The sequence below is a fragment of the Metopolophium dirhodum genome, chromosome 9, assembly GCF_019925205.1.
Source record: "Metopolophium dirhodum isolate CAU chromosome 9, ASM1992520v1, whole genome shotgun sequence".
NCBI lineage: Eukaryota > Metazoa > Arthropoda > Insecta > Hemiptera > Aphididae > Metopolophium > Metopolophium dirhodum.
The window spans coordinates 16,737,708-16,764,246 of record NC_083568.1 but is presented as its reverse complement, the minus strand read 5'-3'; the positions used below and the strand labels follow the sequence as shown (position 1 = coordinate 16,764,246).

Sequence of the window (26,539 nt, the reverse complement as noted above, 5' to 3'; positions counted from 1 at the left end):
TTTCTGATCAAAAAATTCCGGAAAATCCCACAATTATAATCTTCTCAACAAAAAATATGATATTTATCACACGTCCTATACTTCGCCTACTATAGCGGTTCCGGTCACTTAATTGCGTCTAAAATCTAAATTTATCAGATCGTCATCGTTTTACCAGCCCTGTATGAACTTAACTATCATAATTTGCTGAATTTGGTGCTAAGATAACGATCATAATATTATATACACCAACTAGCGACTTGTACGAATATTCCGTTTCGTTGTGTGATGACGCACTCTAAATCCGACCACCGTTACTATACGAGTCATGACAAACGCATTACTTTTTACTCGTGTTTGGATCTCGAGTATGAGCGCGATAATTGGAATAAACTCCCAGACCTGACGCGTGATTTATGATTGGTGGTTTAACTCTTTTGCTGAAAAATTTGACAACACGGCAGTTATATGTAAGTATCTACGTCATGTATGCCATCGAGAATATTATATTATTGTACGTTATTATCATTGTCATTAAGAAAGTTCTTCCTCTACACACGTGCGTTGTATCTTATTTCTAGAGTTCTAGACCATAATAATGACTTATGGTGTACATGATACGTATTTTGGCTTGTTTTGTGTTAAACGAAAACGCAAGGGTATATATGTTACATGTAAGTGTGTTTGAACAAGTCAACAGTGATCGAAAGAACTATTTATTATTTATTATGTGAAGGCTTCGAAGAGCACAATTTGTTTGTTGAAAAATTAACAAAAATAACGAGATTATTGACATGCTACGTATTTCTACAATACTATACTATCTCCCGCATCTAGAGATCTGACACAGAAAACGATATGAATTCGAGTACTCGTCAAGCAATTTAAGTGACGTTTACATAATTTATTTCGTACTTAATACCTAATATAATAATATATACTTGGAGGGAGAGGGTAAAGGGTTCAACTTCCTTCCCTAGACATTTTTCAAATTGACTAAATCAGTGGTCGTTATACGGCGTAGCGTGGAAACACCGCTCCGTAGCTGCTGACGAGTGACGTGATATTAAATTAAGCAAAACGATATCATTGTCGCGCGACGTCCCGTAGCAGCCATTATAGCCTGTAAATAGTTATGTGTAGTCGGAGGTACATAATATTATTATTATATAGGTACGTGCGAATGATGAGCTCCGGGCCAGAGCGTGTAAAAATGGTCAGAGCACGTCGCGCGCGCGTAAATTTCAATAGTCTTCTACTCCTTTGTGCTACACGAATATAATAATAATATTATTATTATATTATATTATATTATACATTACGACAACAATAAACACACGCGCGATAATGGGGCAGTCCGGTCTGGTCCGGTCATGATATTATGAACAGCCACGGCGGCGCATTGTGTTTTTCCTTTCTTTTTCCGACGCGTAGGCGCAATAACTATTAACCGTCTGGCCAAGTATATATACATATGTCATATTATATACATGCATATAATTTATTATACGCCCAAGTGAATTCAGGAATTCGTCTGCACAATGTATGTGCGACTTCTTCAAAATGTGCCCCTAATGGCCAAGCGTAATGATGTGGCAGTTCTGAGGAGATGCATTTTCCATACCCTCTTGTCCAAACTTTCACGTTTTCGAACTATTTTCATTTAGTGTAGTATATAAATACAATAGGTACGGAAACCGAATGTCGTTCATATACATGTCGATTTACCGACCATGTTCATCACTTTATTATTTTATGTTAATTTTGAATATTTAAGTAGGTACACTTAAACACAATAGGTATTTTAAAATAGTTAGATTGTATACGGGTAGCATAATATTGTAACGAGTACCTATATCTTGTAGCGGTTTAACCCTTTATTTTACTGTAAAATATTAATCAGATAATTTTTATGAACAATTCTGAATCAAAATTCGAACGAGTGGGTATAGTTTCTGAGTTATTAAGCTATGAAAACTAAGGCCTAAGGAAAATATAGTCCTTAATAATGATTTTATACTTTTAAACACAATATAAAATATATTACGTAATACAATATAGGTACAAAATATATGTCTTAGTCTAACACTTATTATATTCGGACAAGTGTTACAAGCTAATATTAATTATGTATTACCTACTTAAAAATGAATAGCCTTCAAATCTTCGAACTATATTTTCATGGAATATTATCCAAATATAATACTGAAAGTTTAAAAACTCAGAAACTACACGTATGAATACAATATACATAAATCAATATTGTTCAAAAAAATTATCTCTAAAAATTTACAATAAAAAGAGGGGTTTTTGTTCGAAAACCCTAGAAATTGCATAAAATCTATAATATGAAAAAAAATCTAAAATATTACACTTATGAATTTCAAAATTCAGAAATCGAATAAATAAATTATTAAAGGTAAAATGGCGACCATATTTGATAAGTAACCTAATAAATAACAACTAATTGATTATCAACAGTCATATTTAGGACATTATTGCCTATAGGGTAGGTATTAATAAATTATTAGTCAATAAATAATATATAATCCATTGTTTTAGTTAAATGTATTACACTTCAGTAGTTTCTGCTTATAATATGTACCTAATTGGGTAGTTTATTGAAATCATTCTTCTAAATAACCTAATACATTTTTCTAATCGATTTTGAGATTTGATTCGAACATTTAAGTTATGCCTTAAACTCGGTTATCATCGGTTATCAAATATCTTCGTTCATCAAACGATAGCCACCAACAATGATTTAGAAAAAAATTTAAAATAATTTGTCTATTATCGTCATACGAATAACTAATACATGCGTAATAATATTTAAAAAAAAATTAATAATAATTTGCTATTGGACTTATAAAATTTGATCGACAAATAAATACTTACTTTTTTATTTTAAGAATCAATTTACAAAATAATATATATAATATTATTATCTAAACATTTATGTGAACATTTATGCGTTGGTGATTGGTCCCTCATGCTTTCTTCGTTCGCAGGGTGTGGCTAGTCGGGAAATAAGCAGTTTATCTGTAGGTATCTGTAATGTTGTAATATTGTTGTTATGATGGCTAGAATAATGTGCACGCCGCGCGCCGTATACCATATACTTGTCATATACTTGCCATATACTTGCCATATACTTGGATGTATTATTATTTATTATTATAAAAATAATATTATGCCGAGTGTATAAAGCTGGTGTATATATAGGTATGCACACGGCCGTTTTCCCTACCGCGATATTTTTCGCGGGAGGATGGACTGCCACCGCGCGACCCAAATCGCCGGCCCCGCTGGTCCGCCTATAACTGATCTCGCAGCGTCCCGGCGCATCACACAACCGCGCGACCGCCACAGCGTTCGATCGTCCGCCGCCGCCCTCCGCTCACGACCGTGGTATACCGCGAAAACGCGCGACTCGTCCACTTTATATACCTACGTGACGACGGATAATAATTATAATAATATTGGCGTGTACACATGCGACGCGATTTATCGTACACACACACACGGTCTGTGTTGCGGTCAAAAGTTGTATAAATTCAACGGCTTCTCTGTCTCAGTAGCAGGTATATAGACGCGCACGCCGTCATATCACCATCGAACCGTCGTCATGTACGGTTGCCGCGATTCATGTGCTGTGCTGATGACCGCTTTGGCGCTGTTGACTTTGGCTGGAACTCGGGGACAACCGACGGCCGACGCATCCGGATCGCGGGAAACAGCAACGTCCGATCAGTCCTCCGCCGCCGACATTAACTCCATCGACCCAGCGGCCGCCGCGTTTTCCAGGCCCTTCAATGGATCGACTGAAAGTTTGAAAAAAGTACGCATACATACCATCTGTATTATATTATACGTAACCCAGCTAACCTTTCTATCTGTAAGACGACGAACGTACCTACATCTACATCCACGTCGATTCTTCTATTTTTTGTATATAGGTGACTCAGACTCGAAACTCGATAATAATATTATACTATATTAGGTGTAATACCTATACACAGCTGGTACCTCGAATTTTCCGTCTACTCGAATTTTTTAAATAATTTCAAAATTTGTTATTTCGATCGTTTTGTTGACTATGAGAATAGTGAGTTCTTGAATTAATGAATACCTAGTGAGTTATTCTACATTTAGTTATTTACTATAGTTTATTTAGGTAGTTTTTTAGTTATAATTGAGAAAATAATAAATACGTAATAATTCAAATACGTTATGACGTTTTAGGTCACTGAAATAACGAGATTAAACAACAACAATAAATTTTCGATTTTCATTTGTATACGACTTCTGTTCATGTACTTAACCGTTAATCGATTTCCAAACGGATTACGTTCATATTATTTGAGTATGTGCACGCCGCGGTAGAAGAAAAAAAATACTATAATATCAACATTGAATTATGTACAAATAATATTATTATGATTTATATAAAATGATGTGAGAAACTGGACAATGCGCGAGACCATTACAGAGCACTATATAATACGACAATGGCGATCGGCATGGTTTTTTAAGATGTAAGTGAAATATCAACGATAGTAAACAATATAATAATTTTTAAAATATTATCTCAATTTCGTGGGAGGGGGAAGGGTCAAACTGGTGTACGTATGTTATTGTTGCCTGGTGCTTCATCATCTCGAAAAGGTTATTTTTAAAAAAGGTATTTTCGAAATTCGATGTGTGAGGAAATTGCGTTTAGGATCTATTATGGTTTTGGACACAAAATAATACGTCGATGGGAATTCAAATAATAATAATTGTAATATTTACACCCGCGGTTGATGAGACCATTTAGAATGACCTTCGTCCAGAACGATTTTATGATTTCGTACATATTGTTCGTAAAAAAAGAAAAACGATGGGTACGACTAAATCGGCAGTTTCACGCGTAACTGTGGCAAAATATCAAAAGAAAATATTAATTCGGTTTAACAACGCCACGGCATACAATAAATATAATAATATATACATTGTTATACATTAGTTGACTCACGCTGAGAAAATCGTTGCGTTATCAAAAAACACCACGTGTTCGGTGTTGGATTTCAGTTTACTACGGACAAGACCATGGTCATCTTTATCGACTAACCGACGTAAAATATATTGACACTAGGTGGAACAAGTGCGTCCAAGCCAAGCTTTTTCTCTAGTTTTCGAACATATAATACAGGTATAATAATAAAAAATACTGCGGTTAGTCGAACGAGCAACGTATATTAGGTGTATATATTGTAAATAACTTATAATTAATATAGATAACGACTGGATGTACTTCGCTTAATATCGTTCTGATAATAATATAGTCGCGGGGTGTCCGGGAAAACATATTATTGACAGTATAACGAATGACGAAAGTCGTGTTGATCTGCAGCTACCGACGCAGCGTCGGTATTTACACGTGAAGGTAATATTGTGTATAGACAAACGCTTTTTGTTTTGTGCCTTCGTGTCATCCGAATTGATGTTTTCTACTGTGACATTATATTTCATCTAACACCAGCTAGCAAGTTGTATTGTCCAATTTAGAATCTTCTTTCGAGAGCGAAATCCGTCAAGTTAATAACAAGTGACGAGAAACAAAAATAGAAACTTATTGTCTCTGAAATGATTGGGCAGGTAGGTATATACAAAACCTATGAAAAAACTGCAATCGAAAATCAATGACGTAATTCATACGACACATTTTTACTTTATTTTTAGATATACGTAGGATAATATTTTCTGTCCCGAGTTTTTAACAATGTTTTGAAACGATCGTATTATACGATTTTTCTTCACACCTATCCGTTTGATCGACTGAAATCCATAAGATGCGTACAAATATACGATTTCGATTGCAACGCTATAGAAAACATGTTATATGATTATACATATAATATTATTATCATTTTGATGTATTATTACATTGAAATCCGTTTTATCATTGTTATAATTCTCGTGATATATTGATCGTATTTCGTACACATCGAAAGCGATACCGGCACTTTCGTGTAACAAGTATAATTTCTAAAAAAAAAAAACAACTACAACAACAACAATAACTCATGTATTATGTCCGATTCAACAATAATATAATAATATTATAACGATTACGAACCATTACGATCGTTCCGCGCGGACCGGTCACACCATTCAAATGGCATGTATAGTGTATACTTACATCTGAAGAAGAGGCTAATTTTTTTCCTAGTGATATCGATTTTCTTTAAATGTGTGTAGGCCTTTAAATTGGTTTTCTAGCGAAAATTATACTATCAATTATTCACTTAAAGTGGAGAAAAATGAAATCGACATAATAACAACAGCAACAATAATAATAATAATAATAATAATAAAAAACTGAATTATATTATTTTAATATTTGTATCGTGTTGGAGAATTGTTTTCTACAGCATTATTACATTAAATTGACAATTGTATGTTTTTTTTTATTTATTTTTTGTTTTTCATTCTTTAGATTTATTGGGCTTGAGACTTTGATGTTTTATTTTATGAATTTTTAAAATCATAAACGTAAGTACATCGAGTTAACGTCGATTCAAAAATATAAACCTTTGAAAATATGTAGTTTTGTTTTTGAAAATGAAGCCAGCTGCCCACTTGTGGTGTCTACAATCAAATAGGTATACCGTATTAACTTAGCTACAACTAAATATTAAAACATAGAAAGGTTGTTTTTTTTAAAAAGAATCGTCATTTTAAGTTATAACATCATTAAAATATAATAATTATAATTTTAAGACATAGCATGTTACTCATCTCATTTTGGCTGTCTTCGTCGTGGGAAACCCAGCAATATATATTTTTTATTGAATTTAATTTCATCGCATGTTTTGATAGTTTAGTTGATTGTGACTAAATGTCCGTGGATATTATATTTTATAGTTTTTTTTTTTTTATGAATCCGAGTAATCTGCTTATTAATATTCAAATAACTTAAGACACTAAAACATCTTTGAGAACCGTGGGATCATGGATATAACTTTTTTCAAGTAGGATATTATCTACTATATAGGTACACACATATCTCTTAATGCATATTTACTATCTATTTATTTAGTGAAATAGTTAACTAGAAAAAGAAAATTACGTTGTTAAGCCCCGATAGTGTGGTGAATCAAAACGATTTTTTACTGGTTTTCTCGATTTTATTCGTAAAATGTATTAAAATAAAAATGTTTTTCTCTGGATATTAATAACTTACAATAAAGATATACCTAGGTAAAAAAAAAAAACTCGTTAACTACACTTACACTGAACAGTTGGGCACTTAGTTAAAATGATCATTATAAAATATAACGTATATAATTACATAATATGAGGAATAAACAAAAATAATATTCAATATTCAAGATACTAGGCGTCCACGCACACAGTAGATAGGTGCATACTTATCATTAAGGTTACAATGACACGATTCAAATTTTGTCCATATTGTAAACAATTCTCTACCATCATACCTAATATGAATTTTCCTTAAAGTATTTGTTGGTTCTTTTCAATACATCGAACTTTAACCATTTCCACTACCTATTAACATTTTTAGTTACTATATGTATAATACAGTTATGTCTATATAATAATTATTATATTTTATGCCATATAAAAACTAAGTATGAAAGCTCATTCTACGAGCAGGGTTAATCTCCGGTTTCTAAACGTGAGTATATTCTAAATGTACAGTACCTATAACTGCGGACAATCAATAAATATCTTAATATCAACTATATCGTGTGCCTACTAGTGACTAACGGACGGGTGGACACAACGGGAGTATATATTAAGGTGTTGTAAACTTTGTTTAGACGATCGGTCCGAAACGATTTTCGCAGGGGGTAGTTAATAATATAGCAGTATTGCATAAAATAGCGATAATATTATGTGCGGCGGCAACGCGTTTCGAATTTGGGCGGTCGGAGAAACGACTACGCGCCGTGTGTTATCGTTTAACCTAAAAAGTTATAGATTTCAAATGATTTCTGCTAGCGAAATCTGGGTTGGAAAGTCACACATTCACGCGTACAATAGTCACAGTCACAAATACGTGACCATAATTCCGGCAGCGGCGGTGGCGAAGAGTGAAGACTGCACTCTATATATCATATAGGTACTGATATATTGTGTACAACGATCCGATCTGTCAGCCGTTATTCGATATTACAAGTCGTACCTGTACATACGACGTATCACCTCGTCCAATAAGTAGGCACGTGTCGATTATTATAATTATTATTGTCGAGATCGATCACTGAGTATGTGCAGAAGTCCGAATATAATAATAATTTACATGCGTACAATATATAGGCGATCGGAGGTACGCGCGTACGCATTATATTATTATTATTATTATTATTATTATTATAATGCCACGTGTGTGTGATTTCGATGTCCAACGTAAAAAAAACATTTCAAATTAAAAAAAGAAAAACTTCGAAATAAATTGTTATCATGTATAGCACATCACACCAGCTTCCCATTCGGTATCGTCAAATCGGTATATTCTTGTAATTTTTTATCACATACTAATCGAGTCCATCGACTGGGCGTCTGCGCGGCGAATGTTTCTGCGATACGCGTATTACCTACCTACGCTCTTCTTCGGCGGGCGTTTCCGCTGACGACTGTTTTCGACGCTATCGACCACGTGATCGTAATTATTTGGGTACCCAACTACGTATAACATTCGTTGTACCATTCGTGTTTTGACGTGAAAGAAAACCGTACCTACGACCGGGACGTCCTGCTGGTCCGCTGTAAACACACGTGTCGTATAGACCGTGTCGTAGGTATTCGCGGACGACAATGCGCTTTCCTATGTGGTAAGAACACGTATGTTCGCGCGATACTTACAATACATTTCAACGATTTTCGAAAAATATGTTTTTCTCGATTATTATATTATTATCCTTGTATATTTACCTATTTATAGACCAGTGTGGGCATATTAATGTCAAATTTGGGCGTTATTTTTTGACGAGTGAGCGACCCACTTGTACCGACGGCAACGCGTTCGTGGAACAGCCGTGTAGTTGTAAAGGTATTTTTTGTAAAACAATTATTGTTGCCATCGGATCATCTCTGTAAACGGTTTTTTCACGGTCCGTCGTTGGTGCGTCGCGATAATGATTGTAAACGTTTTTTTTTTCGTTTGGAGATTATTGAAAAGAGAAACAAAGTCGAATCGACCGACGTCAGGGACGGACGAGCGGACGAAGTTTTCCGTATCGGGGCACACGAGTATAAACCATAAGAATAGCTATAATAGTATCCTATATTAGGTATACAATACGATATTGTTGTAACGATATTATTATAATTTACCTGCCTGCATATTATTATTATTTGGTGGTTGCGTTGGAAATTATCTGGAGCAGAGATTCTTCCACATTATTATAATATATTTTATATTTTATGCGTGTGAAAACCGAATCGATAACCAATTCTCTAAATTGATGTCGTCCTTAAATCGTACGTGTGTGTGTGTGTGCGTTCGATCATCATTATATTATTATTATTATTATTATTACGATCGAGCGTACCTGTCACGTACATATAATAATGCGTATCGTAAGGAGCATTTGATTTTCCAATACTAAGGACAATCGGTGAAATGAAACCGGAGTGTGTGTGTGTGTGTGTGTGTGTGTGTGTGTATCCTATGCAGTGAATTTCCAATAAATTCGATTCCGACAAAAATGAACAATGATCGTCGATGTACCGAGTTAACAGGTTTTCGCGACAGACAATTTGATGATTTCACACGACGATTATTGCGTTCGCGCTCGCGGACATCGTCGGTCAAACCCGTCGCATTTTTCATTTATTTTCCACCGACCAGGAATTTCCGTTCATCAGATTCTCGGCATGTGGGGACAGCGTTACATAAATAATATAATGCGTGCTTGCTGACCAATACCGTGCGTAGTATTGAGCATACAATATACTTTAGCATAAATATTATTTGTTTTTGTGCTGGATACACGATAAAATGTTTCTGACCGATTTCCGTAAGGTTTTCGCTGCCGAACTGATTAACAAATACGTAATATTTATGATTCATAGATTTTATTTTTCGAGAAAAAATATCGAGTAGCGTTCTATGATTTTAAAAACATCATCAAAGATCAGGGAAAACATTCAACGGCTTGCGTACAACTCAACCCAATCGTGTAGAAAATATGTCATACAAACTCGTTAACAAACACCTAGCCAAAACATATTTTAATATAATATTATTTCGTTTAACTGCAGTACGATTATTAATGCACTGAGGTATTAGAGTGTATACAGCTATTATAATTTTATAAAATAAAAATAAACGAAGGTTTTTTAATGATAGTTTGGCACACTATTAAAATACAATGTGAGTACTGCGTAGTACGTCGCCGAAGTTCCGACTGGGAAAAATATTGATATTTCATTCGACCGACCCGGACAAAAAGAACAGATCTATTATTGTTATTTTTTCTAGGCCTAAACGCAGCTGCAGGCCTCCCCTTTAGCGCTACATTTATTAATGTTTCACACGGCGTACTCACATCCGATTTATATTATATATTTAATCGATCGACGTCGCGTCTCGTTATATTTTATTTTATATCATCGTAACGTTAATAATATTATTTTACTATTGGTATTGTTATTGTTAACATTGCGTTTTCGTCACGATCGTCGAATGTAGGTCATGTGGAAGAGGTGCGTGTCCAAGAACTACGTGACGTGCGCGAAGCTGGCGCTGGTGCATCTGGTGGACCGTCTGGAGAGGGCCAACGACAGCTACTCGCTGGTGTCCGGCGTCACGGTGTCCAGTCATAGGTCGGTCGGTCGGACAGAGGACGGTGATGGAGACGTACCAGCGCAAACGACCGCGGGTCGTGACTCGTCCGAGGCCTTTGACCGGTTGCTCGTCGACAAGTTGGGCCGGTACTTCGGCACGCTCACTCTCAACGTCAAGCTGTTGGACGACGCGACAGTGCAGTCGGTCCGGAAGTTGGGAGAGGCTGCGGCCGACGCGTCCATTCAATCGGGTACGTAGTTTTGTTTTTCGTATTTTATAGGTAGACAATTCGAAAATAATAATAATCGAAATTTGACTGTCTGGCATTAGAGACTGTTTTAATACCTGCATGTGTACTGATGTAAAATTTCAAAACAAAAAATTTATATTTTATAATTTTGCTATTATACTCTTCTAGAAATGTTATTCAATTAAATCTAAAATAGTAAAATACCATAAGCATACAATTTATTTATATTAAACATGACCTTTTTATTTATCGTAGTTTTATTTAATCTGTGTTCTCAATAATAATAACTGAATGTTGTATATTTTAATATTTATTTTTCAGTATGTCAGGTTAAAAATAAATAAACATATTAGCAGGTTAAAATTTTTGAAAATTGATAATTTTAATTTTAGAAAAATTAAACACAAACAAATTTACCGTTTGAAAATGATATATGTTTTATTGATGATAAACAAAAAAATTAAAACTAGGAGGATACCTGTAAGTAATAATATGATGTAACGCAACTATAAGAGGGGGTTTTTGTATAATATGCATTCCAGCCAAATACCTCTAATTTGTACCTACCTACTCACTTAATCATTTAATCGTGGATTGATTGAATTATGTACCACGTTCGCCGTTTACAATTGCATGACACAGTAATAGCTGGTACTTAAATGGATAATAATTGAACGAAACCGTAATTCTGTTTGTACAATACATTGGGGGATTTAATACATACCTCAATCAGAGTGATTGCTTTTCCGTAAGATAACTTTGGAGTTTCCATTACGTGCAATTATATGCGCGATTACGTTTTTTTATTTTGCGGTTTTTGTCGAACCCGTCAAAATTTAATATCCTATTAGCAAAATCTATATATACGCAGTGGAATCTTTATTATTCGTTCGAGTCGACGACTATAATACAAACATTTCTCGATTGAAATAAATCGATCTCCATCAATCAATCAATCAATCAATCAATCAATAATGTTTTACACGTGCAGGTCGTTCACACATTTTTTCATTAGTTGCAATCATGCGTTATTCGTTTGTGCGAAACGATCACGAAACCGCGGTTCGAACTTGTAAAGTTGAGACATTCTGTACTAAAATACACAGGAGTTCTACTGTACCAACAGGCTTATTGCTTTAAAAATAATTATTATCATTAAAACCAATAGCAACCATTTACAAACAAAAATGTCTATAGTAAATCATAAAATCCCTGTTTGAGCACCTCCCCAGGTTGGACCTCTAATTTACCTTTTTTAAATTAGCCTATCTTTTCCCAGAGGTCTAATCTATCTCTGTACCAAATTCACCGCAACTGGTCCAGCCGTTTAGGAATGCATGAAGGACAGACAAACATTCATTTTTATCAATATCGTTTGGTAAATGAAAAAAGTTCAATATAAAAATTGCACGTTTACCTACCCGAGCACCTGCACCTATAGGACAACAACAACGATAACAATAATTATTATAATATCCGGTCGGGCGTTGTTCGCAGGCAGGGGCAAGAAGCAAAAGTACGCGCAGTCCATCCTGTTGGCCGGATGGGTGACCGGGGCAATGCTGCTGGCGCTCGGCATGAAGGCGATCGCCGTGCTCGCGGGCAAGGCGCTGATGACGGCGCTCATGTCGCTGCTCCTGTCCGGGCTGGCATCGTTCCGCGGGGGCGGCGGTCACTCCGAGCCCAAGAGCACCACGTACGAGATCGTCACCAAGCCGGTGTACTCGCACTCGCACTCGACCGCGGACGACACCCACTCCGCTGGGTCCCAGAACAACCCCACGTACAGGCGGTCCATCGGCGGTGGAGCAGGGGGTAGCGGCGGTGTCCTGGGGTTGCAACACGTGCCGGCCCCGTCGTCGGCCGAGGATGCCGATCACGTCGTGTACCGCATCCACACTTCAGATAAGACGCCCATTTACATACCAATCATCGATCGCCGCTGACCTCCACCCACCACCCACCCAGCGCACTCGTTTTTGACTTAATATTTTTATTATTATTATTTATTTTATTATTATTATATTGCCTACATACGTCGACGGCAATTCTAATTTATTCAAATTATTGTATACCTATATTTATTATACGCATCATTATTATTATTATTATTATTTATTTACCGTTTGTCAATTTTTATTTATTCATTATTATATCATGATTCTATGCTGTTTTGTGTTAATTTATGTTTACACGGTATATTATGCACGTTATACCTATTATGTCAGGAAGAATACAAAATTAATGTTTTTTTTTTTAATTTTCTACGTTTTTTACGAGGGATAATCGTGAGTAGTACAATTTCATCGAAAAAAAATATCTTTTTAAAAATTCTCATTCATCCTCTTTAATCAAGTGATTTTTAAGGTGATTTGTACATAATGTACAGTACATTTTAATATCTAAACAGCTTATGTACAAGCTATATTGTATAAAATGTTACTTATATTTTTATTTTTTTTTTCAATTGATCATTTAAGCCCGGCAACTATGGCCATTAGCTGTTTGTTTGTTTATTTGTAGGGGAGGATACTGTTGGTTGGTAAACACGTGTGTGTAGTTTTTGGCAGATTTTCAAGTGAGCACCCATAGGTATCTGCCATGCCCGGGTGGGGGATGGCAGCACTTGTTCTCCGGACACCGGACTTGTCCAAAGAAAAATGTCGCCCATGGCAGAGGAATCGAACTCGGGTCGGCTGCGTCGCAGCCGACGCCTTAGTCCGCTCGGCCACTCCGTCTCCCATGTACTTATATTATATTATGGAAACCATGTAAGATACAAAATATTGTATGAAATACCTACTTAATTATTCTTGATTGGTTATTAGTTATATTTTTCTTTACTTAATATGTCCATATAATAATTAATAAAATAATTATACCTATGTCGTAAATATTATATAGAATTCATTATTGGTAGGTAAGTAAAAACTTGTTAGTTAAAAAACGACTATAAAAATAATAATATTTAGTTTACATAAAAAATAAAAACATGTATTCTAATAAATAATAATTAAGTTTAAATGATTGTATAATGACTATCAATTTTAAAAAAACTAAATCATCGAAACTTCAATAAAGTTATTTAAGTTTAAAAAACACAAACAATAATAGCTTTTAAAACAATAAAAACTTTTTTCGTATAAGTGATATCAAAAAAATAAAAACCATATTTCACAGCCAAAGTTCTCTTTTTTATGTGGTGAAAATTTCATTTCTAAGTTATGACAGTAGCTTTCCCACGCAAAACAGTTTTTTCTATGTTGTACATTTGTAAGACGGAGACAACTCATGCAGGTGTAGTGTGCTCCATTTTTAACTAAAATCAGAAATAATGGTCCGAAATTTCAGTTAAAACCTTACGAGACATACGTTTTGCTAAAAGATCCAGACGATTCAAAGTAAGTAAATTATTTTATTAAAATTTTATAAATTAAAATTTTAAAGCGATTAAGGAGTTGATATGATATTATGAACTGTATGCTCACCCTATTTGTATGCTTACATTATGCACAACATATTTAAATTGTGATTTTTAATATTTTTAAATAAATTAATTGAACTTTGAAGACCACATTTTCACACAGGACACTCCTTAAGTAGTGTAAAAAATATCAGAAATATAAAATATGATCTTTTCGGTAGGTATACTTAAAAAAATTCTGAAAATCAGAATTTGAATAAATTTTGTATTTAAAAAAAAAACGGGGGTTAGCATGTTTAAAAATCTCTTTTTATATTTTTGAACTTTTTGGAATATAAGCAAAACTAGTGAAGGTCTTACTTAACGTTTTTGCCGTATAAACAAAGCCTTTATTTAAATAAATTGAAAATAAAACTAAGAGAGATCGAACATTTTAAATTTATATAAATAGCATGGAAATAAAGTCAAAATATTATTTTAATTCGTGTCCAGAAAATGTTATTATAATTAATATTTAGTTAAAATTACAAGTGCTATACGGTTATTAAATTTTGAATTAAAACTACAACTTAAGCTAGCCAGCTTTTAGCAAGGATTAAATTATTAGTAATCGAACAAATATAATTAAAATTTCTAAAACGAATACCGAATACATATTATGCTCATACAAATAAAATATGTTTTTAATGCATGATAGTTGATGGTCATGACTCAATATTATGTTAATTAACCTGTCTAGAAACCCAGGGGAACAGGCCGTCCCCTACTCCACATTCATTGATATGGATATCATAACCATATTATTTTTCGATATGGTTTTTTTCTTACTTATAATAAACGTATTATAACGAATTATTTATTTCAAACTCCATGGATTTTAGAAAACATTACAAATTTATTGAAAACGAAAAAAGTATATTCGAAGACGATTTTATGACGTTTATAAAGTTAAATAATACAATGGAATATTTAACACGTTCACGACCACAATATTGTCCACGACTAATATCATATTGTGATGTACCTATATTGCCTATACAATGCGCCTTGTTATATATTTTATAATTTAAAAAACAATTTTACAAGAAAAGAGATCAGATACAACCGAGAACTTGATTTCATTCTCTCGTCGAGGTGAAATTATTCAGTATATGACCATTATAATATAAACACAATATATTGTGTTCACCAGAACGTTGACTTTTACATTTTGAGATATTCTGTCTGTTCCCATCCGACGAAATGATAACCATATTATTTTAACGAATAATACAGAATAATATCAAAACAATTTTTTATTCACGTTAATATTATAATATTTCTTTCATCATATAGGCTATACATAATAAAAACTGAATTTCAACATTTCCATGGAATATTAGGAGCGTATGAGCCAGCTATGAGGCTTAGAAATAATTATTGAGTAGACCGTCCTGTTGTTAAAAAATGTATAATTACATATTTTAATAATACGGTTTCAATAATTTTATATCAAATAATTTTAATCATACAAATAATATATGATAACAATGTATATTTTTAAAACTAATATATAAACATAATTAATATACTAGAGTTGCAGTGTACACATACAGATGATCAGAAATTCGTTATTTATAAGACCTGTCTGGTATTTTTTGAGATTTGTAGGTACAAGAACATAAAATAAATACGAAAATTACGTACAATTTATTGATTTTATACGTTCCACAAAAATGTGGTGGTGTCTTAGTTCAGACCAGCTATAAACAAAACGTATTTTTAACGTGCAAGAAACGGAATTTTCAAAAATGTCACGGTTATAGTAAATATATTTTAATATATTATTTGATCGAGGAGTAACATGATATTATATTAAATTTTATAAAACGAATTATTAAGAGCCACATTTGGTACAACAATATTAGTTAAGTCTTAATAATACAACAGTCGTTTACCTATGTATTTTATACAACTTAAATAACAATAATATAATAATACTCAATACGTATCGATCAGTCGTATTATAATGTATTGTGTGGAATCGATTATGAAGTAATACCGTGTCGGGTCCTCCGTTTGATTGGACGTACGTCATAAACATAAATTATCATAAAAAAAAAAAACGGTTGCGATAATTTACTGCAAAAGCTCACGGAACCATAATTACATTGTGGTTATAATATATTCGAACAAAGTGGTCGATGATGTTTATAGGTAATATCATAATATGATAATTTTTTCGTGACATTTAAACGGTATTTGAGCATAATATTAATATACAGTCCGCCGAAGTCGTTTCGGCGTCTCTATTCTCCCTGTCTGGTGATGAATTCTAATTTCTTCTTATTGGCCGGCAAAAAGTATTGGTTCATGTGCACGTTGTTGGCGTACTGTCCGTTGACGTTTCCTTTCGGCAGGTAATTGGCCACGACGATTATCCGACCAGACCGGCTGCACGCTTTTCCGACGCCCAACTCTTTTGTGTTCGACCACACCAGCTGCGTGAAAGGACCTATATAGTATATATATATATTATAATATGACATAGAGTGAAACCTCCCTCTAACAGACACCTTCGAATAGCGGGCAAAGTGTCAGTGACCGAGAGTGTCCGGGATTTAGAGGTTTCGTTGTATGTACGTATTTTAATCGTGGTGTTAGTAATTTTTTTTGTCATTTAAATTATAGTAATTAAAAAATACGTTCGTGGTTAGAAAACAAATTGGGTATAGGTACCGCACGGCGAAGCGCGGCGGCGATTTACCCGAATTGATGTTGGCCGAGTACATTTTCGGATTCTTTCTCGGCTTGTAAACTCTCGAAGACGAATACCATTCTCGGACCACGTCCTTTCCTGCGGCACAGTTAATATAGAAAAAGGGTTAAAAAAAAACATTTATTTCGCTCTGATCGTTACTATATAATATGATATTACAATGTGTCGCGAAAAAAATGTTTACCTTCGATTTCGGTGTTCGTCGGTTTCCGGCAAAACAGATTCTGTCCGTAATTGATTTTGTTCTGATAAGCGAACGTCTCTGTGTGAGCCAAATGATTGGCCCAGTTCTGCGCTTCTTCGCATAACTATAATGTAAAAAGCGTTATTTTAGAAGTTTCTAAACGTCATACCATAATAGTTACTATGAATTATGTTACAAAATATTTTACGTAGACTATTATCAATTACTATAATCTTAAAATCCTAAATAAAATTGCTAATCCATACTTAATGCGTCAATCGACATTAATTATCAAAGTCTCTCGAAATAACTACCACGGTATATGGGACGTCCTATACTTCTGTACTTTAATAAAATATAATATTATGTATTATTGTTCAGTCACAAGAAAAACACACATATTATTATTGTTTTTTGGCCACTCAGAAGACATGCCATAACCATTATTATAGTGTTCCTGACGACTGTCTTTCTGTAGCCGACCGTTAACTACTAGATGCCCGCAGCTATTTCTATAGTATTATTATTATATAATTTGCACAATGTCTACAAATTCAGTATCGTGATTTTGAACGGTCGTATGGACGCCGTTTTTTTATTTCGACTTACCGCTGTAGGGCGTATCCGAGTCGAAAACCGTTGTGCGTGTGAAGTTAAACCACGTTTAAGCGAATTAAATTATAACAAAACGGATTTTCACGAAACGAGACAGAAGTTCGAAACACAATTACATTTAAATAATATAATAATAATATGATTTTAGCAGTTAAATATAAATACATCAACCACGATTGTTCAGCCAAGGGGGATAACAATTTAAATTGCATATTTAGTTCTAAATTTTAATTGAATAATGCTATATTTATATTATTTTTAATTTAATAAAGTAGCTATATAATATTTTGTTTTCATGTTTTTGTTTTCTTATGCGTGTTAGTTTTCATATTGTTATAATTATTATATTATATTTAATTAAGATTCAACATAAAAATAAGGTTTTTAGTTTGGAGACAAATTGCTATATTTACATAACACTAAACTCGAATAACAATTAATATTTTTGTTGATTGAAATTAATAATTAAACAAGATATATAGCTATATTAATATCCTATATGAAATGGAAATGAAAACCAATCAAGAAAAAAATTTAACTTTTGATGTAAGCCATAAAACTGTGTATGATTCCTAATAATATTACTAAATGGATGACGCGTACGAAAAAGTCATTTTTCTTATTCGACTTATGAATCATAGCAAAATATTGTATATATTTTTTATTTTAATATTTATAATACAATATATTAGATTTTAAAATACTTTTAGTGTCCGACTGAGTGTCGCAGTCAGAAAATCACGTTATTATAATATTCGTTTATAAAAATTGATATTTTAATTGTTTGGTACCTAATCAGTTAATAAGTTAATAAAATTGAATTGGAATTTTTATTATTTATTAATATGTTATCAATCTTTAAAACTGTAATTTTTAATCGACCAGATTATTGAAGACCAAAATTAAGTATTTTAACCAAAACAATAGTATTACGTAAGATATAATAATATGATATATTTGGTGTTTTGATCGTTTCTACTTAGGTACGTTGACGGACCCCTACAGTACAACCCCCACATTTGACTTACGTGTGGACTCAAGACCAACTCGGTCGACCTATGAAAGTGCCTGTAGAAGTTGTGCCAAAACAAACAGTTTTTGACGAAATCGCTGGGCGTCCAGTAGTTGACAAACTTGTGGTCCCTGTTGCTCCGAATTTTGTTTCCAAGTACCTACGCAAAATTAAAACAATATTAATATAATATAATATAATATAATATAAATGAATAAATAAATTATATAAAATTAATGTACTGCAATGTACCTTCATGTTAAGTAGGTAATCATTAACTTGTGCGCATCACCATACAATAGTATAATAGTATATAGATACCTAGGTACATACGCTTCGGTGAAAATAATAATTATATAAATATACGAGCAAGCGGAAGGTTGCCAATTATGAACAAGGGCAGAACTGGGAATAAAAATTAGTCCCGGGGAAACAGAAAATTTGGCCTAATTTTGGGGGTAAGGATTAAATTTTTTGCAAGTTATCGGCCCAAATTTATTCAAGCAGCCCAAATTTTCGTTAGGCCCAGGCAGTGATCGGTCACCCGCCGCCCTAGCCAGTCCACCACCCCCGATGATGGCGTATTCGTGGGGAGGTATATCTTACACGTTAATTTATGTTATAGGTATACACCAAGGTATCCACGTTTGTTTACCGTGATTGCTTTCGGTCATGAACACTACTGCACCCTTAAGGTCAGAGTTTATAATATATTACGATAATAATAATAATAATAATTATATTATATTATACGATGATAATAATACTCCTAGTATATATTATATATAAATACACTAGGTAGGTAGTTTTAATCGCCGAGGACCTTACGCCACGCGTGATTTATGTGCAGACGGTGTGGCGCCGCCACCCTTCACCTCAGCTCTACCACTACCCCGTAACAGCTGAATAATAATATTAAAGATAAGGAGATTATACAGAAAACAGATAAGGATGGACGTCAAGCCGATAACATTGAGGCACGCCATGCCGACCAGTCGTTCATCGTCGGTTGGACGGTCTGGACGCCTATGCTAAAACGAAAAACCCTAATCGCCTTTAGAGTACAATGTAATATTATAAAATGTAACCGTGTAGAGTGAGGAGGAGTTGATATAAAATCGGAAAGCACTCGAAGAGTCGTAGGGTTTATACTGGTTAGGTTAACACCCGTCGATGATCGTCGTCCATCTATACGTTCTACATTCTACAGATAAAATGTAATGCATATTATAATATTATTATCATAAAATGTGATCGAGAAACACGTCTTTTACCGATAGTTTAAAACGAAAATCAAAAAACCAGCAGGGCCAGCTATACACAACAATCGATAAAGATAGACATTTATATTATGTAATATGTATAAAGTTAGAATTTCTCTAATCGATTAGATTAATGGCCTTCAAAGCTTAACTTTTCGTCCTTAAATAGTGATCATTGTTTTTGACGAGTTACTTTTTTTACATTTAATGACTAGGTAAGTCATTAATAATTTACATTTCTTAACATTTAATGTATTTCAATAATTTTTAGTTCCACGTTTCGCCTTTAACATATTTTTATAGTTTGCGCATTGGACTGTTTTCTAATACTAATTAACTCTAAACGTACGACGATGACCATTATGGTATTTATTTATGCGCACTAAAAAGGCAGGAGCATCTACGGCGCAAGTTATGCTTCAGGTACCTATGCTATACAAACAGATGGCTCATCGGCGCAGTCGAGAGACCTTGAGTTCGGAATCCATCGCATTTATTTTACGGCCAATGAAAAAGTCAGCTATCATAACAACAAAACATGTTATAATAAACATAATATAATATAATATAACACGTACCTATTATAATAATATTATATTATACTTTCCGTTTGCACACGCGATTCCGAAGCACTGCACGACGTCTTTGCACGAGCTCGCGCGCGTGGGCCATAACAATATCATATAGCAGTCGCGACGTGTTAATTTTTTGTTGTTTTTTCTTATCTAAAACTACTTTGTAACACAACGGTATTTGTATTATTATTATTATTATTATTATTAGTGTGCTGTTTGTACAAGATAGTTTTTTACATTTTATTTTTTATACGCAAATCGATCGTGTGTTGCTCCGAAATATTTATTGCACTCGCGACGCTTCGTTTCAATGTATTTTATTTTTTTTGTTTCCAGTCACTTTTAATGACGTTTATCTACCCACCTACCGCTGCTACCGTGTTTTTATTATTTCTCAACGTGTTATAAAACCGTTACCGAATTTCTTTTGTTTGCCCGTATTTTTCATTTACGACGATTCTCGTGAACGATTTTCGCACGGAAATTTGTACGTGTTTCTATATAATATTGTATATTAATATATAATACATTTTATAGTCTTGCTCTTCGGTAACGACAATATTTCAAGCTCAGACGTAAACCAGCTTAAAGCGCTGCCTGAGAACCATAATAATATTATATCCTATCGAATTATCACGGCATTTTATTGGATATTATGAATAAAATATTCCATACGTATAGAATCCAACGTAAACTCTTGAGATTTGTCGGTTTTCACTGAATATATATACTTTATGCCGAACTGGCATGTAACCTATCGCCAACCAACTTAATCTTATTTCATGGCCAAACCACCGACTTAATGTCAACTACAAATTCTTAGGTGGTTCTTACATCGATTCACTCTTAAATGTCTTGACTATTCATTTTAGAGTTTCTTCTCGCTCAATCCATCTAAACGCTCCATTTCACATTCATAAATTTTCCACCAATTACATATCAAACAATCTGTAGTTGTTATGCAGTTAGCCAATTCAGACCAATCCCCCCAACCATTCAACGAATAAGAATAAATTGTATCTTATCACTACTATGTATACGCTTTAAATGTATTGTAATTTGTATCAATTTCATAGTTGTAAAAAGAGATGACCCTTAAGTATACATAAAGTAAAATAAAATAAAAGGCCCAAACTTTTTTTTCGAACGACTTCCATAGGCATAATACCAATAAAATGATCATTTTATAGATTTTTAGAATATTCATTAGAAATTGATCACGTACAGGTGGACAAGGAATTAACAATTATATCTACTAACATTTAATGTACCTAGAACACTTGAATATTATTATATATTTTAATAATTTCATTAGATATTACGACGCACTCATTGGTATAAGGATAATGAAAAAGTCATCACCCTGTACAATATTATGACGCATGCTTATACAATATATATCATACTTTGTACATGACATTGAAACGTTTTAATTTACCTATGTGGTCGGCATGCGATGGCAATGTAAATAAAAACGCTTCTTATTTTTACCATTGCATGACCAAAGTATAGATTTTAGGCAAACTTTTTAAAAACGATTTCGTGAGTCGTTAAACCAGCAGCTATTATTTTTGTTTCCGGTGTAAGAATATTTAAAATAAATTATCGCCCCATACGAATCTCGGTTTTTTAATAAATATACCTATATACGATTCGTTATAATATATTCAAGCACCTAAAGTTAAAGCGTCAAGCTTAAAAATAATCAATTACCAACGCGGTATGCTTATGATAAATACGATATTCTTCGTTTTTATTAATTTATCAATGGCTCATGATTTAATAGTTCACATTGAGCGTATTGATATAATTAGTAACGAATAGTTTAAGCTATAATTTTTAAGAAAAACGTGTTCTTTAAGTGTCGGTGTTAAATGCAAATAAAAGTAACACATTAATACTGTATAATATTATGGTTTAATATAATATTATAACCATCATCAAAGATGAAATTTCTATGAAAAAAAGGGGGGTGCTGAACACGTGGAGAAAATTTACCTCCTACTGCAAAATTTAATAAGCACATACTTAATAATGGCTTTATTATGCACTTACATTTTTGTAATTACAAATGCGATAAATAATGATCGTGCCAAAATCAAAAACTGGGGTGCTAAATACTCACAACCCTTACAATTACATCTACCATGTTTAATGACTTTTTATATTTAAAATATTTAGGTACATTCTTTCAGTACGATAAAAATAATAGGAATAGTTGTGCTACAGTAAGTTTATGTTCAATTTAATATAGCCACCACATAAGTTATTACGTTGTTAATATGGAGTATGGACGTTCGTGGTTTATGGAAATTGCAAATTTAACAAGTCTAGTATGAAAACATGATATTATCTAATAAATTATTTTTATTCGTTCAATCGAGCATATCTTTATGTTCTAATGTACAACATGCATTCATGTCTCAGGTTTCAAATAACTCTAAACGCATGAATACATTTTTATAGACCATAATATCGTCTACTCCATATAGTTAAGCATAGTCTGACGTATGGCATATCATAACTTGCAATGTGACGTACACAAGAGCACTTACTACTTGCCACAGACTACCTACTCTGCCACCTATCTATCTCGCTTACCTTTTGCATTATCCTCGGCAACTGGTCCATCGTTACCTTGGTTCGGGTCTGCGGTGCCGAAGACGTTTGGTAACCAGCCGCGGTCCACGGTTTGATGGCCTCACAAGTCTGCACCAGACACCGGATGTACCTGACCGTTTCCGCGTTCTCCCTGCGTCGGTCCGGCGTCCAGTAGCGTCCGTTGTGCGCGACCGGCGACGGCCCTGTGGTCCTGATCGGCCGCAGCCGCAGCCCATCCATTGCCAACATTTTCCGGCCAACGTCTACCAAGGCGGCCGAGTATCCGGCATCGGAAGGTGAACCGGAACCGTCGCCGCTGCCACCCCCACCAGCCGCCCCACGAATGTTCATTGTGAATAATTGTACAAAGGTCTCTCATGCGCCCACGATAGTTTCCATTGTCACAATGGTCTGAAAACGTGAAAAGTTGGTAAACCAAAAAAAAAAAAATTGTCTACAATTTATTACTGTTTACGGAAAGTGAGCAGTTTAACGTTTCAACAAATTAATCGATTTTTTTTATGTTGTTTCTATATTATTATTAGAATATACATAATTTAAGAATATACATAATTTCGAATATCGATTTTGGTAATTATTTACCAAGAATAATATTAATGTTTAGATGATTGGATTGTAGTGAAAAAAATTTCAACACAGATATCGCGTGTACCAGTGTTGCGTGTCCCGTAAATTTTATGAAAAATCTCTACGACATAATACACTTTAAATAATGATGAATTAAAATATTGTGTTTCTTTAAATTTTTGGATAACAACTTAATATTATAAATTGAAATTTTGGTAAGTATAAAAATATATTTAACAAACTAACTTACCGGAAAACCCAGCGTTTTTGTGGAAAAAAAATCAACAGTACTATAATATTGTTTTTAAACAATACATAACCGAACTCGTATGTCAAATCGATTTCCTTTTAATGAGTTCTTACAGCAAATTCACGTCATCAAGATGGTGAGGAAACTGGCAGCCGATGTTCCACACGAGTCTATAAATTGTATCGTTGCGCCGTTTTAATTATTAAACATTAATCTACAAAAAAAAGCTTTCCGTGGCGTGTCGTTATATTATTATGATAACAATAATTACAATAATAATAATTACTGGAAATAATCGACCAGGATAATAACGACAAAATATAATAATTATAATATACCTACTTAGATATTGTTATTAGATATCATCCACACCCGGCAAAACTTGTCCCGCGTTCAACATTATGGCACGGCAACGAAAGTATGTTAAATAATAATAATATTGTTACAAGCTTATAGCTCCGACGGATGAATTACTTTTAATACATTGTATTGTTTTGAATGTGAAAAAAAATGTTTAAAATAAAAAAAATTATTACGTCTTACGATTATTAATAATATTGTATTATCATCATTCGAACGAATACGACGACGAGGTGTAAAAATAGTTTGATAACGTAGACAATTATATTTTATTCCTCAAGTCGGTTTGAGCGTGATGACAATTATTACTGTCCTGGCACATTGCGTACAATAAATATGTATAATGGTATCGCGACTTCGGAAGAAATATTTTAATGGTGGAAAAAATTCCACAAGTCGGATTGAAAACTACAACTGTACTGGCATAATATTGCGTACAATAATTAATTAAACAATAATATCGCTCCTTTCGTTGCCGTCAACACACGACTGACCGCGTTGTGTTGCCGCTGTGCGCCGCGTGGGGCGAATGCGCGTGTGAGCCGAACGCGACTGCGGCGATAGTGCAAGTTGTAATAATATTATTATTATTATTATTATTATTATTATTATTATTATTATTATTATCATTATTATTATTATCCTGCGCCCGTAGCGTTTCGAAAAAACTGTCGGCGTCGAAGCGCACTACCCCGCTAGAGGGGCGGTAAAAGGGTTAAACCTCACGTGTTTATCCTTTACCGGCACAGCAGTAATGTAAGTACGTTAAATTGTTATGTAACCCAAAGCACAATACATAATGATATAAGAATATCGTTATGCGTTAGCGTTGTTCGTTCGACGTCGTTTCATATTGTTATATTGTTATTATGTTCTTACGTGACTGCGTTCGGACGTATATTATTACTAATCAACATAACAATGTACATCAGTGTATTGAACTAAAGTAAAATATGTAAAGTTATTTAGTATTTTATTACGAAATTTCCATTCTGCCGTAGGGTTTTTTCATCAGATTTATCGTAAAAAGACAAATAACAATAAAAAAAAAAAAAACAAAACGTAAATAATTCTATCGTATTTTTCTTTATATTATTTTTTTTTTCGTCAACCCATTCGTCATAAGTTCATAACGATGCATTATGGTTTTATTCCTATTCATATGTGCACGTTCGTGCTCAATCTTTATTATAATAATATATTATTACATATTTTCTGTCGTTATATGCTGTTGACTTGATATACTACTTATACTGACTTAATATTAGTTTACAAGAATACGAATCCTTATACTTTATAGTTGCATACGAGTAGCAAAACGAAACATACTTTATAAAAAAAATTAATCAGGTTTGATTTAGGTACGTAAAGAAACTTTTAGATTTAAATTCTCCAAGACGTACCCTAATATTTCAAATCACTGGATCAGAAGAAATATCAAATTATAAATTTAAATAATAACCATTAACCAAGCACACAATGTTGAACATTAATTTTTTTCTAACATTTATTTTCATTTGGAAAGTGCGCGAGTAAAAGAGAATAAAAAAATCACTTTTTTCAGGAAACGAAAAAATGTCTCATTTTCCACAGATAATTAACTTAAGATGGGCAAGACAATTTTTTTCTACATAATGGCAAGGTAATAAAAAAAATAAAAAAATAAACTTATTTCCCATTACCCACGCACCTTACATTGATTTTTTTCCGAAGACTTTTATATAGTATTAACATGACATAAAATATAATAATGATATTGGAAGGACATATTATTTTTACCAACAATTTGACATATTTTGTTTCGTTACAGCTCCCTTTAGGAATTTTTAAAATACAATAAACCAAATTATTATTACATTATTTAAGTTTATGTTAGTTAT

At 33.4% G+C, this 26,539-nt stretch overlaps 2 protein-coding genes across 4 annotated transcripts; one reads left to right on the top strand and one right to left on the bottom strand.

The window, feature by feature from the left end:
* The first annotated feature begins 3,310 nt into the window (after positions 1-3,310).
* On the top strand, positions 3,311-13,201 carry LOC132952727 (uncharacterized). The gene is made up of 3 exons (XM_061025129.1): positions 3,311-3,820; positions 10,685-11,030; positions 12,528-13,201. The coding sequence occupies exons 1-3, from the start codon at positions 3,608-3,610 to the stop codon at positions 12,974-12,976; spliced, it is 1,008 nt and encodes a 335-aa protein (XP_060881112.1). The 5' UTR covers positions 3,311-3,607; the 3' UTR covers positions 12,977-13,201.
* Positions 13,202-15,797: 2,596 nt separating this feature from the next.
* Positions 15,798-25,162, bottom strand: LOC132952320 (uncharacterized). Of its 3 annotated transcripts, none has more exons than XM_061024595.1 (7): positions 24,642-25,162; positions 24,300-24,513; positions 23,462-23,872; positions 19,040-19,183; positions 17,397-17,520; positions 17,201-17,290; positions 15,798-16,948 (listed from the first exon to the last, which is right to left on the bottom strand). In XM_061024595.1, exons 3-7 carry the CDS (start codon positions 23,810-23,812, stop codon positions 16,743-16,745), a joined length of 915 nt encoding a protein of 304 aa, XP_060880578.1. In that variant the 5' UTR covers positions 23,813-23,872; positions 24,300-24,513; positions 24,642-25,162; the 3' UTR covers positions 15,798-16,742. The 3 variants fall into 3 exon arrangements, with proteins under 3 accessions (XP_060880578.1, XP_060880580.1, XP_060880577.1); XM_061024597.1 differs by having other exon boundaries at positions 17,173-17,290; positions 24,300-24,469; XM_061024594.1 differs by having other exon boundaries at positions 24,300-24,469.
* Between the last annotated feature and the right edge of the window lie 1,377 nt (positions 25,163-26,539).

Bases quoted from the DNA above. Each gene is read 5' to 3' on its own strand.
- LOC132952727 (XM_061025129.1), top strand. From the start codon at position 3,608: ATGTACGGTTGCCGCGATTCATGTGCTGTGCTGATGACCGCTTTGGCG. The intron at 3,821-10,684 runs GTACGCATACAT...CGTCGAATGTAG, and splicing joins CGACTGAAAGTTTGAAAAAA to GTCATGTGGAAGAGGTGCGT. The intron at 11,031-12,527 runs GTACGTAGTTTT...CGTTGTTCGCAG, and splicing joins CGACGCGTCCATTCAATCGG to GCAGGGGCAAGAAGCAAAAG.
- LOC132952320 (XM_061024595.1), bottom strand. From the start codon at position 23,812: ATGAACATTCGTGGGGCGGCTGGTGGGGGTGGCAGCGGCGACGGTTCC. The intron at 17,521-19,039 runs GTAAGTCAAATG...TTTACATTATAG, and splicing joins AGTTGGTCTTGAGTCCACAC to TTATGCGAAGAAGCGCAGAA. The intron at 16,949-17,200 runs GTAAATCGCCGC...TATACTATATAG, and splicing joins CTCGGCCAACATCAATTCGG to GTCCTTTCACGCAGCTGGTG.